At 39.4% G+C, this 18,863-nt stretch overlaps 1 protein-coding gene across 1 annotated transcript in view; it reads right to left on the bottom strand.

The window, feature by feature from the left end:
* Positions 1 to 18,863, bottom strand: part of SYT7 (synaptotagmin 7) — a 261,982-nt gene that overhangs the window by 49,221 nt on the left and 193,898 nt on the right. The window contains exon 6 of the mRNA XM_083348320.1: positions 11,159 to 11,527. Coding sequence (XP_083204446.1) covers positions 11,159 to 11,527 — 369 coding nt within the window. The remainder of the gene's footprint in view (positions 1 to 11,158; positions 11,528 to 18,863) is intronic.

Raw genomic sequence — 18,863 nt, 5'->3', positions numbered from 1 at the left:
GTAATGGTGTTTAAAGCCCTACATGGCATGGGTCCAGAGTACCTCAGGGATCACCTGCTGCCGGCATCAACTTCCCTGCGCCCTGTGTGTTCCCACAGAGAGGGACTCCTCAGGGTGCCACCGGTCAGAGAATGTCGACTGGTGGCCCCCAGGGGGAGATCCTTCTCTGTGGGCGCTCCCGAACTATGGAATCAGTTACCGGTGGAGCTCCGGATGGCGCCCGATCTTCACTCCTTTCGCCGCGATCTGAAAACATTTTTATTTGAACAAGCCGGCCTGGCCTGATGGGGGATTGCTGGGGTTTTTATTACTGGATTTTTGGGTTTTTTATAAACGTATTGTATTAATTGTTTTTTAATGGGCAACTATTTAATCTTCTTTTAATATTTGTAACTTTTCATTTTATTCTTGCCCTGTTCACCGCCCTGAGTCCTTCGGGAGAAGGGCGGCATAGAAATATTAATAAAATAAATAAATAAATTACTGCTGCAGTTAAAAGTGTTTATTGTTCGGGGCTAGAATTTTATATTTTTCCATCTTTTGTCGTAGAGAAAACTACTCAGATTCTTGCATATATTTAATGTTATCATGGTCAAATCTAAAATCACAGTAAAGGATGTTATGGCCATCTGAAATTCCAACTGGAGAACAAGTATTCCACTTTGATATATAGGCCTTATAAATTTGTGACCAATGTGATTTTAAAGCTGATTTCTAAGTTTTAGAGAATTCCAGGCATTTTTGCTCTGAACAAGAATGTTTTGGCCTTTGTTGGCTAGCAGTTGTTATTACCCCAGGGTGCAAAAGACAGTGATGCATCAAAAAACAATGCTGTGACTGCAGTTCCAGTGTTGTTCATATGTCACTGAAATATGAGGTGTCTGTACACTGTCATCCAGGCTTCCCTGTTTGTCATTCCTTGCAAAACCTTCCACATAGCTGAATTCAGAATGGGTCAGACCATTCCAGTAACTAAAAGGGGCTCTGAGTAGGAATTCTGTGATAAAATCTGAAGCCGTCTGAGCTGCAATGTACCAGAGGCCACGCCTGTCATTTGTGAAAGGACATGGAACTAGAAAAGGGAGCAATTATGACAGGCTAAAAGTCATGGGGTATTCAAATACATCACAACTGACCATCGCTCTCTGTTCTTTCCTCTTTATCTGAGTTTCAAAGATGTTTAATAAACAGATAATGATATGGTTTTGGATATGAATCAACAAAGAAGCAAGGATCTGTAATCAGCAGGATCTTGCTCTGTTTTGGCTCGAATGTGGGCCAGCTTAAAATAAAACCCGGAGCAAAATCTAAGCCCATGAGTGTCATATTGGTCTGTTTGTTCTGTAAATAATAAAGGACTTCCATAGAAACTTCAATATTGAGAGAAGTAATCCATGGCAATAAAATTATGCTAAAGTACAGCAACTTTAGTAATGCTAAAGTACAGCAACTAAGATGATCAAAGGCCTGGAGACTAAAACATCTGAAGAATGGCTGCTAGTTTGGCTAGTGAGTCTAAAGAAAAGAAGAAACAGGGGCAACATGATAGCAGTATTCCAGTATTTGAGGGGCTGTCACAAAGAAAAGGGGGTCAAATTATTCACCAAAGCACCAGAGGGCAGGACAAGAAACAATGGTTGGGAACTGACCAAAGAGAGAAGCAACCTGGAATTAAGGAAAAACTTCCTAACAGTGAAGACAATTAACCAGTGGAACATCTTGCCTTCAGAAATCATGGGTGCTCCATCACTGGAGATTTTTAAGAAGAGACTAGACCAGGGGTAGGCAACCTTGGCTCTTTTATGACTCGTGGACTTCAACTCCCAGAACTCTTGAGCCAGCATGGTTGGCTCAGGAATTCTGGGAGTTGAAGTCCACAAGTCATAAAAGAGCCAAGGTTGTCTACCCATGGACTAGTCACTTGCCTGAAATGGTATAGGTTCTCCTGCTTGAGCAGGGGGGCTGAAGACCTCCAAGGTCCCTTCTAGCTCTATTCTATTCTACTTGTTTAAGTGACACATTATGCTATAAATTGGCTATTTTTTATATTTTATTCATCATTTCTTTTACGTTTCCTCCTTATTCTGGATCAGACACACAGGCATATCTTGAAAATTTAGTTTTAATTAGTAAGGCTCCTGTTATGTCTTTTATTTAATAGAAAGTTTCATGGACAATGAGCACAGTAAGAGTGAACTGATATTTTGTAACATCAATAATATTTTGCACAGGCTGAGATTATGAACCGGACCACAACATCATCAGGGAAATGCTGCCAAAATTAGCCACGAATTCTCTCCAGTCCAATTTCATATAGCTGTACTTCTGAGAATGGTTATTTGGGATTTGCACTAAAAATTTGCAGTGGAATCCCATGTCATAAGAAGAGTCCTTCTGCTTATGACTCCAGCTTACCTCAAGAAGGGGGAAAAATTGAGGTTTACATCCATGTTTTGGATGCATCCCAAACCCTGAGCTTGCTGTAGAAGGAAAAAGGTTTTTGTGGGTTTGATCCAAGAATAACTTTCTAATATGTAGCAACACTGAACATTGCCATCCTAAAGCTTGAACCCTCATTCTAAGTAGGCTAGAGAATGTAATTTTTACTTTCCCAAATTTGGCAAGCATCATCTCCTCAGAATGTGAAACCACTTTTGCTAATGTCACTGTACATTTCCCAAAAATGTTTGTGTAACTCATGTTTTGGGGGAAAAAGAGGAAACTCTTCAAATAGTATCAATCTATTTAAAATTTCAGTAAAAACTTTAAAAAGTGGTTTATTTCTCTTCTGTCATTTGGTAGGAAGGCATACGAAGCCTAGAAATTCTGAAGGGAGCTTTGTTTGGATCAGAGATGAAGCAGGCAATTCCCAAAATAGCTAGAGGTAAAGCAATGCATTTTATGAAATGCTAAAGCAAGATTGGGGGCACATTTTTATTTTGATTCTTAGACTGATTTACCATATGTTTGATGAGATATAAATTCAGGAGAATTCAGTCTGGCAGCCATTTTAAAAATTAATGAAATAAGAAGAGTCTGCAGCTGGATGTCTGAGATAGTTCATAATATCTAGAAGAACATCTCTGCCAATGTTAGTTGTCCATCAGAAAAGAAAAAAATTCTATATGTATTTTATGCTGTCCTAACTCCTCTCTCAACCTTCTCTACATTTTTGAGACTTTCCCAGGCTGTTCTATAAAACGCTTCTGTATCTTAAATTCGCATAGAAGGAAGCAAGAAGGAAGATAACTTTACACTTGCCCTTCAGAGTACTTATAATGAGCTATCCACACATAAAAATGTAATGGACAGCTTGCTCTATCTTCAGAGGCCTTCTATGTACTTTAGAATGCAAAGTGATACAAAGGCTAAAGTGCTTGTTCTCACTTTCAAAATCAGCCAATCATTGACTCCCAGACTCGGAGTTTCTCTGTGCCTCACTGTTCCACAAGTGCAGTTAAAAATATGTCATCTCACAAGTCCAGTCACATTGTTTTAATTAACAATTATTTTAATTCACAAATATATATGGCTCTGCATATCTTCTGCATCCCCTGAGATTGCAGAAGCCAGGACCTTAATTTGGGGAGCTTGTATTGCTTCCAAACAGAACTGTTAGGTTAACAGCAGGTACTGTAAAAATAATGATAAGAATGCTCTTTGAAATAAAAAGTTATAGAAAATCTTGATGATTTTAAAGAAGATGAGTGCCATCAGTTTAGCCATTTTGGCTCCTGAATCCCTCAAAATGGGAAGTATTTCTGATTGTCTGAAAGTGTGTGTGAAGGTTCAAAAAGGAGCATTAAGTCTCTGCTTGATCATGTCTTTCAACAGATGGGGTAATCAGAAATGTATACAGTATTCCAAATGTGGACATACAACAGAGTTATAAAAAAGGATTGCAATATTGGCACTTTTATTTTCAAGCCCTTCCCTAATGATTTCTAACATGGTATTTATATTTTTCATAGACATCCTGCACTTTCATTGGGCTTTCCACTATTAATGTCCCCAATTTATTTTTCCTGATGACAGACTACTCACTCTATCAGTATATAGGTGAATCTATGCCTCAATGTAGTTAAACTGAATTGGATTTGCCATTTCACTAACCATACACCTAGTTGTCAGAGAACCTTCTGAAGCTCTTTGTAATCAGTTTGGTTTTTATCACTCTGAATAAATTTTAGAGGACCATTGGTTTGGGTTGGACCAAAACCTACCCAATCCAGCATTCTGTTCCCATATTGGCCAAAAAACAAAGAGCAAAATTGCACAGATGGTAGCTATCACATGGTCAGTTCATGGCACCATGTTTTTCCCCCTCAGGGATCAAATTTCATTATTTTAACTGTTTTTAACTCTTGTATTGTATTGATGTTTTTAAATACTTTGTAAACCGCCCTGAGTCCTACGGGAAAAGGGCGGTATATAAATTCAACAAACTTAAACTTAAACTGACCCTAATGTGTACTCTGGGTCTTAGTATGTCTTGATTTATTTCATTCCTAACATCAAATTTGCTTAGGAACCCAGGGACTAACTTGACCTAGACACATCTCTTCCTTGCAGTTATGATCTAACCCTTAGTTTCATTTCATTTATTCCAACTGCAGCCATTTTCATAATAATAATACAAAAATATTTATAGAGAATAGATCAGCCTTTCCTAAGCAGACCTTCTTAGATATCTTAGACCTCAATGCTCATAATTTTCAGCAACGATGTTAATTAGGATCCATCACACTGGGAAGGCATTAGATTAATGGGATAGAAATTGAGACATATAGAAACACACTCTTTCACAACCACAAAATTTGCTCTGTAGAATTGATGGGTTGGAAAGTTGGGAGAAAGGGGAAGTTTAGTTATGCAGACATTGCCTCAAAGATAATCCTCTCTGAAAACAATAGTTTCATGAATTGTTTTATTGTACAAACACTACTGGCATGACATGCTCTGATCTATTCTTAGCTTTCTGTTTATATACTTCAGCAAGGGAATGGAAAAGATACCAGTTTTTTTTACCCAAGATCTGTCAGAATAGAGGCTTTTTTTGTATTCATGAATTAACTTTTAATTGTGTCTGATAGATTCATGACCAAGGGCATCTAAAATTCTGCATTGGTTGAGCAATAGGTGGAGAGAGTGTAGGGATTAATCATATTCATCACATCTCAAATTTTCAGATTACATCTACTATATAAAATGTATAAACTATGATTCTGCTTTTATAGATCTCTGTAATAATACTGTTAGGTTTGAGTTATTCGTTCTAGGAAGTAATCTCATTCTGCAATCACTAAAATTAAGGGTTTGCTACTTACAGCTTATCAGTCAGGCCGGTAATCATTTTACCTTACATCTGCTAACACTTGGAACAAGTCTTAATTCCCTTGGCAAGGTTTATTCTACTGTTACTACTAACTCAAAAGCCAGAAGATGGAAATAGTATTGTTAATATTTGAAAATGCCTCATTATATACTTCAGTTAGAATAGGCCAGGTTTCTTCAAACTTGGCCCTTTTATGACTTGTGGACTTCAACTCCCACAATCCCTCAGCCAGGCACACTGGCTGAGAAATTCTGGGAGTTGAAGTCCACAAATCATAAAAGGGCCAAGTTTGAAGACCCCTGGAAAGGCCAATATGTGACTTCCCAAAGGCTGTTAGTGCCCATTTCTTATCTTCTCATATTTGGCTGGGTTGATTAGTAAAGATGGGTCTTGGAGGTAACAGCATCTGGGGTATCTTGTAGAAGGGAAAGAATGCAAATGGAAATACAAAGACAAATCGTAGCATGATCTGTATTCCACTAAAGAAACATTGCTTCATCAAACTGCTCACTATGTCCATATTTCTGGGCTTTAGAATAAAGCCTGCCTAGTATTCACTGACAATAGCAAGAGCTGTGACTACCAAGGAAATATCTGCTATCAATAACTTAAACCCTGTTCTTTGCCAGCCATCATGCAGTGATTTCCACCTACCAGGTGACAACCACATTCATATGACAATGTTGTTCTTCAGTTGCACATCTTTCAGGTGAGGCGTGGCACATTCAGAATGGCAATTCTTTTTCCAATTCAAAGTAAGCCGCTTGGCAAGGTTTATTGTAAAATGCAGAATTTAGAAAATGAACCTCACCGAACTTAAGGAAAAACAAGCAACAATGAAGGGGGAACACTATTCTGACATTTTTATGAGTCCTACTAATCTTTCCCCAGATGTCCTGCATTTGCATAAAAATTAGTCCAGAGATTTACAATGGCAAGGAAGGAGAATCTCCAAAGAGATTCAATTTGCTCATCTAGCTGAAACTATTTATCAAGACCACTATATATTACAATGTACAATATGTACATTCACGTCAAGACTAGCCAATAGCTAAATGGCTATAATGCCCTCATAGGCTTCATTATGTTTGATAGGTACTGAACAAAGGGAGATCACGAGTGTATCTGCCTGCTTCTATATCTGATAACAAGATTAAGTGTTTGTCATTAGCGTTAGCTGAGATCCGTTCTTTTACTGGTGCTTAAGTATCAGTTTTCCAGATAACTTTCATTAAATTATTATAAAGATTATTCTGTTCCTGGGAACTTGCAATTTTCTTGCTAAATTTGGCAAAAACAGTTGTTGTTATAGCTAATCAGCTTTCTAAAGAGAAAAATGAAACACTGGCTAAAGTTTAAGACCAGTTTTTTAAAGAGGGAAAAACCCCACCTGAAGCAGAGTGGGTGGGTCCATGGTACTGCTTGAGATTCATTTGTGATATTTGTGAAATAATGGATTAATTAGCTTTTCTGTTGTCCATTTATATTGAAAAGTTGTTTGTTGTTTATACCACAGATTTTGTAACTAGTGTACTGTTTTTAGGGTTGGATGCAGGGGCAGTTTGGATTTAAAACTTTGGTCATTGGTCTATTCTGTACAAGGTTCAGCATAGAGCAACACTTGGGTCTGGTTAGTTCTTGGTTGGGAGATTTTTAGGGAATCCCAGAGTCGTTGGCTAAATTGGATGGCTGAAAAACATCCTTGACAGTAACAGTGGCAAAAAATTTCCTTATTGGTGCAAAAACTAAACAAAACCCCAACCCCCCCCAAAATCCTGCCCGAGTGTGTTGACTCGAATGAGCTTTTTATCTTCATTCTAAATTTATAACGTATAGATTTCTTTTTAAAAGGTGCAGCTGTGATCTCTGTCACAATGAATATTTTGCCTGCTGACTTCAGACAGCAAGGCCTTATTATTGCAGCCTCCTTTGGGCCTGGAAATGGTGGTAGTTAATAAATGCATCAGCGCTGGATACAAGGAAACCCAGATTTCTTTTTAAATGTAAACCTAAAGGTATTGGCTTTTCTAGTGTTTGGGCTAGGAGAGTGAGAGTATTAAAAAGCTGTAGGTTCTTGCAAAGGAACATCAGTTGGACTAAGCAGCTTGTTCTTATTTAGTGGAAGCTTTTCCCCCGATCAATGAGCAAATGATGTTGTGCAGAGAAAACCACAATCCCCCAGAGCTCAAATGAAATTCATCTATAAAACCAGGAACCATGTGAATGAAGAGAAAGCTAGAGGCACTTTATACACAGGGCTTCGGCCTCATCACTTCTGTTTTGCCATTTGAGATGCTTGGGCAAGATAGGCAGATTCATATTGTCCATCTCTCAGGCTTTACTTCTCTCAAAGCAGCACAGCCTTTGCTGGGCCGCACCACCATTTCTCTGGGGTCTCAAAATAGAACAGAGGGCCATTCTGCCATTAATTTATGTTCTGTAGTTGAGCCTTTTAAATAAAGCCCCCAAAGACAACCATGGAAGGAAGCAAGAATGGGGAGGGAAATCTTTCTTTCTTTCTTTCTTTCTTTCTTTCTTTCTTTCTTTCTTTTCTCTCTCTCTCTCTCTCTCTCTCTCTCTTTCTTTCTTGGCACTTCCTCATTAATTGGAGGGGAAGAATTGCTCAGGCTGTTCAGCTGGAATTCTCAAAATCACTGTCCTAAATGATTGTAGGCTTTTCTCCAATTGTTTCTAGATGTTGAGCGGATTGGCTAGGAAGTAAAAAACACCGGCTCTGTTAAATTATATCTCTATGCCTCTCTCTATATATCTCTATCTCTTTCTCTAACTGTAAGACAAGAGAAACAAAAATGAATAAATGAATTTGCTCCACAGTTATTAAAGGCCCTGTCTAGCACTGTCTATAATGTTCTTTCAGTAGCAGACAAAAACACATTTCACTTTCCTTGTTCTCTTTAAAGTCATTTTTGTACACTTCTTCTTTGTCTTTTGTTTTTCTTTGATTCTTCTGGATTTAATCATAGTCTTATTATTTGAATGCTGCATTTTATGATATTCTATTTTTACTGTATCTTTATTTTTAGATTTTTTTTTGTAAACCACTCTGAGCTTTCTGTTTTTTGATAAATATATAATTTTGAAAGCACCACCACCACTATTGGAGTCCTTCTGTAAGGGGGCTAGGTTCCAAATGTGATAAATAAAAATCACTGCCTACAGTTTAATTAGCCTGGACAGAAAAAAAATTCTCCCCAACTCCAATGATGGAAAACTGGCATCGATAAAAAACAGCCTAAAGAAAACATATTGAGTGGCCTGCCTAAGATTGATTATGTTGTATATATGGGCATCATGACGTTGTTGTATTGATAAATCCTCATAAATGTGCATGTTTCAGCTGAAGACTGGAAACACTGTTATATAAATCAATTAAATATTGGACCCCGCTATTGAAATCTTTAACCCAAGTATTTCAGTGCAGCCTCATTTATGCACAACTGAGTTCAATCTCTCTCCAAAATGTCTATTCCTAATTCAAGCTGGACAGATCAATCTATCCATTTATAAGCAAATGGAAAAATCTAGCCTGGGGGAAAAGCAAGAGATTGTTGTCTCCTGTTCCAACAAAAATAGATCTTTTACAGAAAGCATCTATGAAGAATAGGTGCTATCTCTGTTGCATTAATAAAGCATTTAAGAAATATTTTAAATACAATAATTAATTAAAAAAGAGCTTGAAGGAATATCATTAAACACCATCTTGGATAAAATCCTGCCCTGAAAAAATTTGTCAATCTGTTCCCTGAAAACTTCAGAACATCAGATATTACTACCAATGTTACATTGCTCTAATGCTGATGTTAAAAGTTAAAATATTAAAATATTCTACCAATATTTTAGCAAAATATTTTCTAAAATGAAAAACCTTTGCACATAACTTTGATTCCTGTGAGTAATTCTCTATTCTTTTTTCTTCTAAATAATATTTTTTTCCTTTTTCTTAATCTTCTTCTCACTAAATGCATTCAATGACCCCCATTTTTCATAATGTAATTCACCTTTAATCCTGCTACCATTCTCATAATCATTTTGCTTATTTGCAACAAAGTTTGATAGACATTGTATTATCAAGGGTACCTCATCACTGCCTTTTAGCTCTATTTGGGAATATATGCAGAACTAAAGACAACAGCAATTATTAGTAATTAACACTATTCCTATATATTTACAAAATGGTTCTATGATGGTTCTGTTCTCCTACCACTATAGACACAATTTTACATCATTTCTTGCAACAGTGTTTATAAAGCTGATTAACAAAAGATTTTTAATCAGCTTGGACCTGTTATGCTGTTTTAATTTTATGCACTGTGAAACATAATTATGAGGTAAGGCACACTAAACAATGTAGTGTTGACTAAATCAATTAGCTCTATGTGTATGTGAATCTTTGATTTCAACTATTCCTGACCACCAGTGAAAGAAAGCAGAATCTATTAGTGCTATTATTATACAGATGTGTTTGTGTTTGTATTGTCAGTGATGTACAGCTGTATGTAATTATGAAAGCAGTGTTCAGCTACAGAAATATAAAATACAACTTAACAGATTTTCCAGGTATGGAAACACACAAGACAAGTACACACAGGTCTATGTACTTTGTCGTATTTACATACTCCACAACCTCGCTTTGCTATGCCCCATTTAGAGCAACAGATAACAGAAAGAATATTGTACCGGCAAACCAAATGTAAAGGATAGATGATGGTACCCCATTCCAAAGAAAATAATGGATTTTGTCACACCTCTAGATAAGGGAAGAGCAAAGCTTCAGATTATTTCTCTGGGCTTGGAATTTAGAAACTGTTATCAACAGGGAAAGTATTGAAAACAGATTGAAAATAACACACAACTTCAAACTGCTCTGACAAATCTTCTTTTACAGCTCACAGCAAGGATAGGCAGGATGTCATGAATAAGAAAAGCAAGACTGTGGCTGTGAAGGGAAAGGAGGGAGCGAAGCATCACTTTCAGAGACATTTGCCAGCTCTCCTGTAAGGTCAGTGAACAAAAAAGATTTTTTCCTTTAGCATTTAGCTTTCTTCTCCCTCCCACTCAAGACAAAATTATTCTAGGGAGAAGAGGCAGTTCAAATCCCTCAAGAGTCCGTGACATGGGTCTGTCCTTTATCAGTGGAGGTGAGCAAACGGCACTCCACAGGCTACTGGAAGACCTGTCGCTGTGGCTTCTTTTTTCTTCTAGCCCTTGAAGCCCCCAATTAACTTCTGAAAACTTGAGGATGTGATACAATTATACAGTTCTGCTATACACCCCCGTGTTGCTCAAATGGTGCAGAAAATTACATTACCCGGACAGAGAATAAATTAGAAGACTGTCTAATTCGACCCTTATTCTGTGGCCTTGTTTTCCATATTCTAAACACTTTACGCTGTACTTGTTTTCTGAGAGGACAGCAAGTCTCTATTTGTGGCTGTTAAATGACAAACCTTTGAAGATTTTCACTAAGCGTTTTGGAAAGGTTCAGAAATGAAACTGTATAAGGGCTAGAATTGTTGCAATAGGTAAGAGCAAGAAAAATCTCATCTGGAATTAGGAAGCAACTTTTCTGTATTCAGAGAACTGACTCTTCCACGTCATGTTACATGTTCTGAGGAGTTTAAAGGAAGAAGTTGCTTCCCAACAAAGGCAGGCAACTAATAAGGCAGGCAAATTATTGAATTGTCTGCAATCAGCTTGAAGCTAACTACACCACAGTAAGAGCCTTATCAAGTGGACATTCACCAAACAGAACAATAAAGAAATGCAAGTCACACAGAAAGTGAAAAGAGCAAAGAAACTTACAGGAAAGATTTCATATCCAAGCCTCGGTTCCGAATCTGCCCCACCATATGATCCCAGCTCCCAGGGTTGGAGCGGCTACGGCCACCAGCTGTCCTCTGCTTGGAGCCAGCGGAGGTCCCTTGCCGTGACTGCCCACTCCGACAGCCCCGAGGGTTGCCAGTGGCTGAGGAGGAGCTGGTGTGGGACTGCAGGTGACCCAGGCTCTGGCTGGTGGTGGGCTGGCTGTGGCCGGGGTTCTGATGCTGGCTGAGTGGCTGTTGGAGGCTTTGCTGGCGCAAGAGGGTGCGCGGGCGCTGGCATTTCGGGTCTCCTGCTGAGGTGGGGATATACTCAAGGGTAGTGGCTGTGGACATGGTGGAATCCTCAAAACTTACGGAGGTGGAGGGCAAGGAAAAGGAGAAAAAGGAGAAGAAGGTAAAGGGGCAAAATTGGAGGAAGGAAAAGCAGAGTGTTAAAGAGAAGATGCCCCAGCACAGCATTCTCTCAGCCAGGCATGGTTGGAAGCAACACACTGTCCTTGGGAGCTGTGCCTCTAGCTGTGAATTTTTGGCAGCATAGGTCCCCTGCCTTGTGGCCATTTTGTACCCTTCCTTGATCACAAGATCCTTTCCAATCTTGGGGTTCAGCATGAGAATGTTCACAAGCCACTTCTCCTTTTTCTTCTCCCAAGCTTGTAAGGAGAGTCAAAATGCCAACCCTCATTTCAAAACTAATTAGACTGCTTTCTCAAGACAAATTCCCTGGTGCCTCTGCTGGGTTGCTTGTGACATGTGACACATTCCACAACTGCTTTCTTTATTGGCTCTCTCTGAAGCCACACTGTTCCTTGAAATGGTGGCGATATTCAGCACTGTCATCTATCCTGCTCTGTTTTATTTTCCCCTAGTGGAGTTGCAGCCCCATCTTTCTCTTGAGTAGGTGTAGCACTGTCCTCCAGAGCACATCATAATATTCTTAGGTAACTACATGTAATAATGGTGTCTATCCTCTTTACTGTCAGCTTTATATGCTTTTGAGAATTGCCTGAGAACCAGAAACACACATTCTATTGCCTGCTGAAGTTGCAGGAACCTGTCAACAGCAGTGACAATCCTACAAATAAGGCAAGGGTGTTTCGGATTATTACAGAAGTGTTGGGTTTAATGTTTTCTGTTCCTGAACACTGCCCTGTCTCCACTTTGAGCAAGGAAACTGAGGGAACTGCTTGAGGAAAGAACTAGCTTTACTGCTAGCACGTCTGTTTCTTCAAGCTTCCGTCATTGTCAAAGAGCTGCTAGAATTAAGGGGAGACAAGATGTGTTAGCAGGAGTTTAACCCTTTGTTTCCCATTTATGATTGACACTCTTCCAAGGTTACTTTTCTCCTGCTCCCATCTGAGCTTAATTTTGGTCAGCTGGGGAAAACGAAGCTGAGGGAAGGGTTCTGTAGAATTATGAGTATGTATCTGTAGGGATGCGGTGGCTCAGTGGGTTAGGACACTGAGCTTGTCGATCAGAAGGTCGGCAGTTTGGCAGGTTAAATCCCGAGTGCCGCGTAGCAGAGTGAGCGCCTGTTACTCGTCCCAGCTTCTGCCAACCTAGCAGTTCGAAAGCACGTAAAAATACAAGTAGAAAAATAGGGACCACTATGGTGGGAAGGTAACAGCGTTCCGTGCGCCTTTGGCGTCTAGTCATGCCAGCCACATGACCACGGAGACGTCCTCAGACAAGCGCTGGTTCTTTGGCTTTGAAACGGAGATGAGCACTGGCCCCTAGAGTCGGAAACGACTAGCACGCATGTGCGGGGGAAACTTTACCTTTACCTTTTTTATCTGTAGGTATTTCTTTTTAGCAGAGGAGATAATGAAGAGGAGATTCAACTAGTTGATCTTGCCGTAGCTCTCTTTGAAATGGACTTTGTTTACTGCTTGACTGTTTGGCAAGGACCAGAATTTAACATCACAGGTTTCTTGCCATCATGTCTTGTTCATCCCCCAAATGCAACTCAGAAGTACATCATAAGGGAAAAAGATCTGAGCTTAAGCTTTCCTCTAAACCAGGGCTAGGCAACCTTGGCTCTTTTATGACTTGTGGACTTCAACTCCCAGAATTCCTGAGTCAGCCATGGGAGTTGAAGTCCATGAATCATAAAAGAGCCAAGGTTGCCTACCCCTGCTCTAAACTCTTGATAGTAAGGGAACAAATAGCCCTTTGTCTCCTGTCTGAAGGTAGTGCTCTGTTTTCTGGTGTGGCTATACCTGAATGGATGACATTCACAGTTTTTGATCATAGGGCTATCTCAATGGATTCAGACAAATTGCAGCCTTTTTTTCATTATGGCCCTTAGAGGATTGGATTTGGAGGTCATTTCACATCTCACAAAGTCATACATTTCTGTGCAAGGTTGAGCATATACTCAGTGAAGAATATCTGCAGCCAAGAACAGCATCTGAATGAGTGCATCTACATGATATACACATCTGTAAGCAAATGTGGTTTTTTTTTAAAAAAAATGTAATGCTTGAAGTGGCCATTAGGAGTCTAACTACACGTGATATACACACATATCTCTATAGAGAGTATGAGAGAGGTCCATTGTATTTGTCTGAGTAAGAATTATCATTTCGGGAAAGGAAACTGGGAGTCCAAAAGCAGGGGAGTGTAAAAGGTCTGCCTTTTAAAAATGAAAGAAACCTGAATCAGACTCTTGGTGAGGCAAGTATAATGAAGAAATGGCACACACATCTTAAAATACTTAAAATACCCTGTATGTGCTATCAACTGCATTTTCGAAAGAGACTTTTCTAAGGTCACAAAACAAAAATGGTACTGAGTCTCTTCTCATAGATGTCTGCTCTTTTTTCTTGAGCAGTCAGCCCCCTCCCCCCTCATAAGCCAGCAGGATACCTCTACAACAGTCTCTAAATTTCAGAGGGCACTAACTGTAGCATGTTGTAATGCTCTCTCCACAGCAGTTCTGGAGGGCCAATACAAAAATGTCCCATATGATCTGAGATTGTTGCCCTGCGGGAAAAGGGGCAATTGAAAACACAATTCATGTCCTGTTATATTGTTCCCTCTATGAAGAATCATGGAATCATAACTGCTTACCTGGTAAAATATCTGAGAAATTCTGATTTCTTTTATTATTATTGGATCAGTGTGATACAGCTTCTGTGAGTGTAGCTTAAATACTACTATATTATCTGTAAAAATTGGGTAGACTTTAGCTGCCCATTGATGATGTCAGCACTAACTGTAATATAGTATTATATTTTGTTCTGCTTTGTTCTATTTATTTTAGTGTTTTAATTTTTTAATTCTGGTCTGTGATTGTAATAAAAGATTGATTGATTGACTTTAATAGATGCATCTGCACATAACGTGTAGTTAGTTGCCTAGTTGGAAAACCCCCCAGGAGGGATAAGTAGGAAAAATATAAGATGGCCACACACTTGTAGATGTGAGAGAACTTGTGTAGGTATGATCTGTAGCCTGTGGACAGTGAAGCACAGGACAGAACATATAGCTTGAAAGACAGTACATACAGTAAGTACAGAAAGCTGTCACAACTAACCACACAGCCACACAAGCCATTGAGTATCACAATGCACAACATAGCTACCCATACAGCCAAAGACAAGAGAAAAACAGGCATGGTTGATCATAATGACATAAGACAACGGCAGAAGGAAGCATGCAGGGATAAGAAGGAATTCATGATCAAGGCTGTTCATTTTCTAGGAGGCTACCTTTGCACATTTTGCTAGGAATCAAATATGCTGTGCAAGTTTTAAATTACTGAAAATATCTGAAGAATTGGGGGGGAGGGGGAGGATGTTACCTCATATCAAATAACCTCATCAACTCCATTGACTTGCCAGGGGCTCAGACAGGTATCTTTCTCCAGCCCCAAATGCAGGACTGAATATGAGAATGCCTATATACAAAGCTATCTTATACATCTATTTGTCAACGCTGTAACAATGGATGTTGTTGCTCTGACAACTGAAAAAACAGCAGCCATTTTTTTTCTCTTGCTTTTAATGTGCCTTGCTATTCTTTTAGAGTTCAGACGTAGAAGGGGGGATGGGGTAAATGCCTGAAGGTTTAGCTAGCCATAACAACGGTAGAAGTGTAGGAACTCAAGGACATGTTCTGATAAGCTTTTGGCGGGCTGAGAGGTTGGAGAGAAAAGCCCGTGTTTTGTGCTAATTGGGGAATGTGATTTATGACAGCTCTTGTGGGGTGGGAATTGCAATTTGTTACTTTGTATCTGGGAGGAGGGAGTCTCATTCTTGGGTTCAACTATGTAAGTGCCGATACTTTGTTTCCTAATAAAATGTTCTTTAGGGAAGAAATCTTGCCTTGAAGTTCTTTTAACTGGTTTCATCTATCAGAACCATGACACTATTCTTGCTTCAAATATTACATTTCCCCCCCACAAACTCCAATATTGAGATCAAGTGCAGATTGCAAGGACCATTCATCTGCATAATTTATTTGAAGCACAGAATATGTGTTTTGGTAGAATATGTTTCCATTTAGCTTCTTCTTTTTTTAAAAAAAATACTTGAACTCCATTTCTAAACAACCATGCCTGCAATTAAACTGAAAACTGGGCTTTTGAACAGGCCAGAAAGAAGTATGGAAAATGCATGACCAAATGTAAAGCAGTAGTACACTACAGGGTGGTTGAATAAGCAAACTAGTGAAAGTATTCCAATTGCGAAAGATACTTTTGGGCACAGTATTCCCTGAAAGAGGGACGCGGTGGCTCAGTGGGTTAGGACGCTGAGCTTGTCAATCAGAAGATCGGCAGTTTGGCGGGTCGAATCCCGAGTGCCGCGTAACAGAGTGAGTGCCTGTTACTCGTCCCAGATTCTGCCAACCTAGCAGTTCGAAAGCACATAAAAATGCAAGTAGAAAAATAGGGACCACTACGGTGGGAAGGTAATAGCGTTCCGTGCACCTTTGGCGTCTAGTCATGCCGGCCACATGACCATGGAGACATCCTCGGACAAGTGCTGGCTCTTCAGCTTTGAAACGGAGATGAGCAGTGGCCCCTGGAGTCGGAAACGACTACCACGCATGTGTGGGGGAACCTTTACCTTTATTCCCTGAAAGGCATGGCTATCCATTTGTCTGAGTATCTCACAAAGGCAGCCAATCAGGAAGATGAACAGGAAGATGAACATGTGAAAGCAGAGAGGAGCACAGTCAGCTGATCACCCACCAGTCTTATTGCTCCTAGCATTTTTTCTAGAGCAGCCAGATGGAGTCAGTAGTCATAAAACAGTCATATGTCACTTTGTAAAAAGTAAAGCCAAACCAGTTAAGTATAACTAAGAATATCCAGAAACTTAAGATCTCATAGCAGTTGGGATCTAGCATATTTTGCCTGTTGTTGACCCTGGCCTGAAACCATCTTAATTCAAACAAGCAGAATTGCTTAGGGAAGTTATAACAAAATAATGCTTGAGTTTTTGTAGGGTGAAGAGTAGTCAGGAGATAGATAGATAGATAGATAGATAGATAGATAGATAGATAGATAGATAGAGGCAGAAAGAGAAAGAAGAACTGTGAAAATCTGTGTAAGAAATGAGTCCCATCTTTCCCCATTTCCTACTTTGGTACAGGTTTTAAGTACTTCTGCTTATGTAGTGGCCACCTCTAGCTTAACCAATTTCCTGCTTGGCAAAGGTAGAAATTGGCCTTTCTCCTCCCTGCTTGCTCCACAGGTAGTGACCTTATTTCTGGGGTTTTTTTTTATCAAATCCTAAATTAGTTCAATTTTAAGCCTCTCAGTCAAGGAAACTAAAATTGGCTCCTTTGATTTGGGAATAAGTAGAACACAAGCATTTCTATCAAGGTTACAAATATGTGGGAAGTAGCCCCAGTGCTTTAAAGTCTGTACCTGATACACCTGGCTCTCTGACATATCTACAGATACCTCTGATGGCTCCCATCTAGTTTCGACCATAAGGCCACTGTGCAAGCAGACAGACAGAAGGGCCATCTCAGACAGACAGACAAAGCACAGTAGCACTCACTCACAGAAAATGCACATGCCAGATACAGAGACAAGAGTCTTCATTAGGAGGGATACATACATACATACATACATCAGATTGCTTTACTCCACAGAAAGTGCTATATGATCAAAAACCCTCTATGTCTGGGACTAAATGTCTGGAAAATATTAATATACTGTTTATGTATTCATTTACACCCTGGATAAATACTCTCTTCCCCAAATATTCATTTATATTTTTGGCAGAATAATAAATGGTAACATAATAGAGGGAACCTGATTTTTTTCTTTGAAATAGGTAGAATAGAGTCCTGAAAGGTATCACAAATCTAATGGTTTTAAGACATAGTCTAAGAAAGTAAACTGGCTGCATGTATATTCTGGGTGGCTGTAAGACCAGCAATTGATGGTAGACTTCAGAGTGAATGATTCTGTGGGTACATATACCTTAGGGCAAATCTTTGCTTCCAGTTATGGGGATGATAAAATATTCTATCATAGGAATTGCGGTAAGAAACCTTCCAACTTAATCTTGCCACTTCTGATAGTGACATGTATTTCTGATATTACTCTGTGGAGATACCATGAGCTTGCAGTTGAGAGTAGAGTGGGAAACAGCATTATGAAACAACTTCCCTCACACATTTCCATATTCATTAACATATATAAAGTCATCTCTTGAAGAGCTAGAGATCAGAAGAGCTGCCCAGGGGATGCTGATTCCTTACAATTCCAAAAGGATTCAAGGGCACACACTGTTTCAGTTAAGAAGATCACTGCATTTAGAGGAGACCACGGGGAGATCCTATATTATATTGACCATGCTGAATTCTATGAATTTCATCAAAGAGTTGTCAAATATACTTAAAAACTCTAAAAGAAAGTTTCCAAATTGTTGGAAATGAAAAAAAGATCCACCTCGAGGAACTTTTCACTGACACTGGAATTTAGAGATACTAGTCTGACAACTGGTCTGGTGGGGAGGACAGGCAGTAGGACAAGATTTACTGGGTCACTGACAAACACGTTGGGCTCCATGGATCACAGGAAAAGCCATAATGTAACCATACAAATCACAGGAGCAGCAAGGTGAGCTCGGCTATGGTGACAATGGCAGCTTTGTCAGCTCCGATGTCTCCAAACTTACAAGACCTTAATACTGATTTAGCAAAGCACATTTTGTCCTCAGTGGACTAATGAAATACAATTATTTTGAAAATAATGATTGGCAGCTTGAAACACCATTTTATCCGTGATAAAATCATTACCCTATTACTTCAGACAGCTTGAAATTTGTATGCTGTTTCCATCAAAGCAGCACATGCTGATATGGAGACTGCCTTTGCCTTGCCTCAGGGGTGGGAACTGCATAGCACAAGATCTTCCAAAGCTCTTTCCTCATGCGCAGCTTTCTCCATGTGTAACTATTAGTAAGTTGCACTTCAGGTTTTATTTTATTTATTTATTCATTTATTTTTATTTTAATTCCATTTATATCCCGCCCTTCTCCGAAGACTCAGGGCGGTTTACAAGCTTAGCAGTAGCCTTCATTCTATGTACAGTATATGCCTGCTTATTAGGGCTTTCACACACCCCCCCAAGCGGCATTATTACAAAGTCAGCTTAATTGCCCCCAACAATCTGGGTCCTCATTTTACCTACCTCGGAAGGATGGAAGGCTGAGTCAACCTTG

The sequence above is a fragment of the Vipera ursinii genome (assembly GCF_947247035.1).
Source record: "Vipera ursinii genome assembly, chromosome: 1".
Lineage (NCBI taxonomy): Eukaryota > Metazoa > Chordata > Lepidosauria > Squamata > Viperidae > Vipera > Vipera ursinii.
Note: the sequence above shows the minus strand (reverse complement) of the source record. Positions and strands in the feature narration are given on the sequence as shown.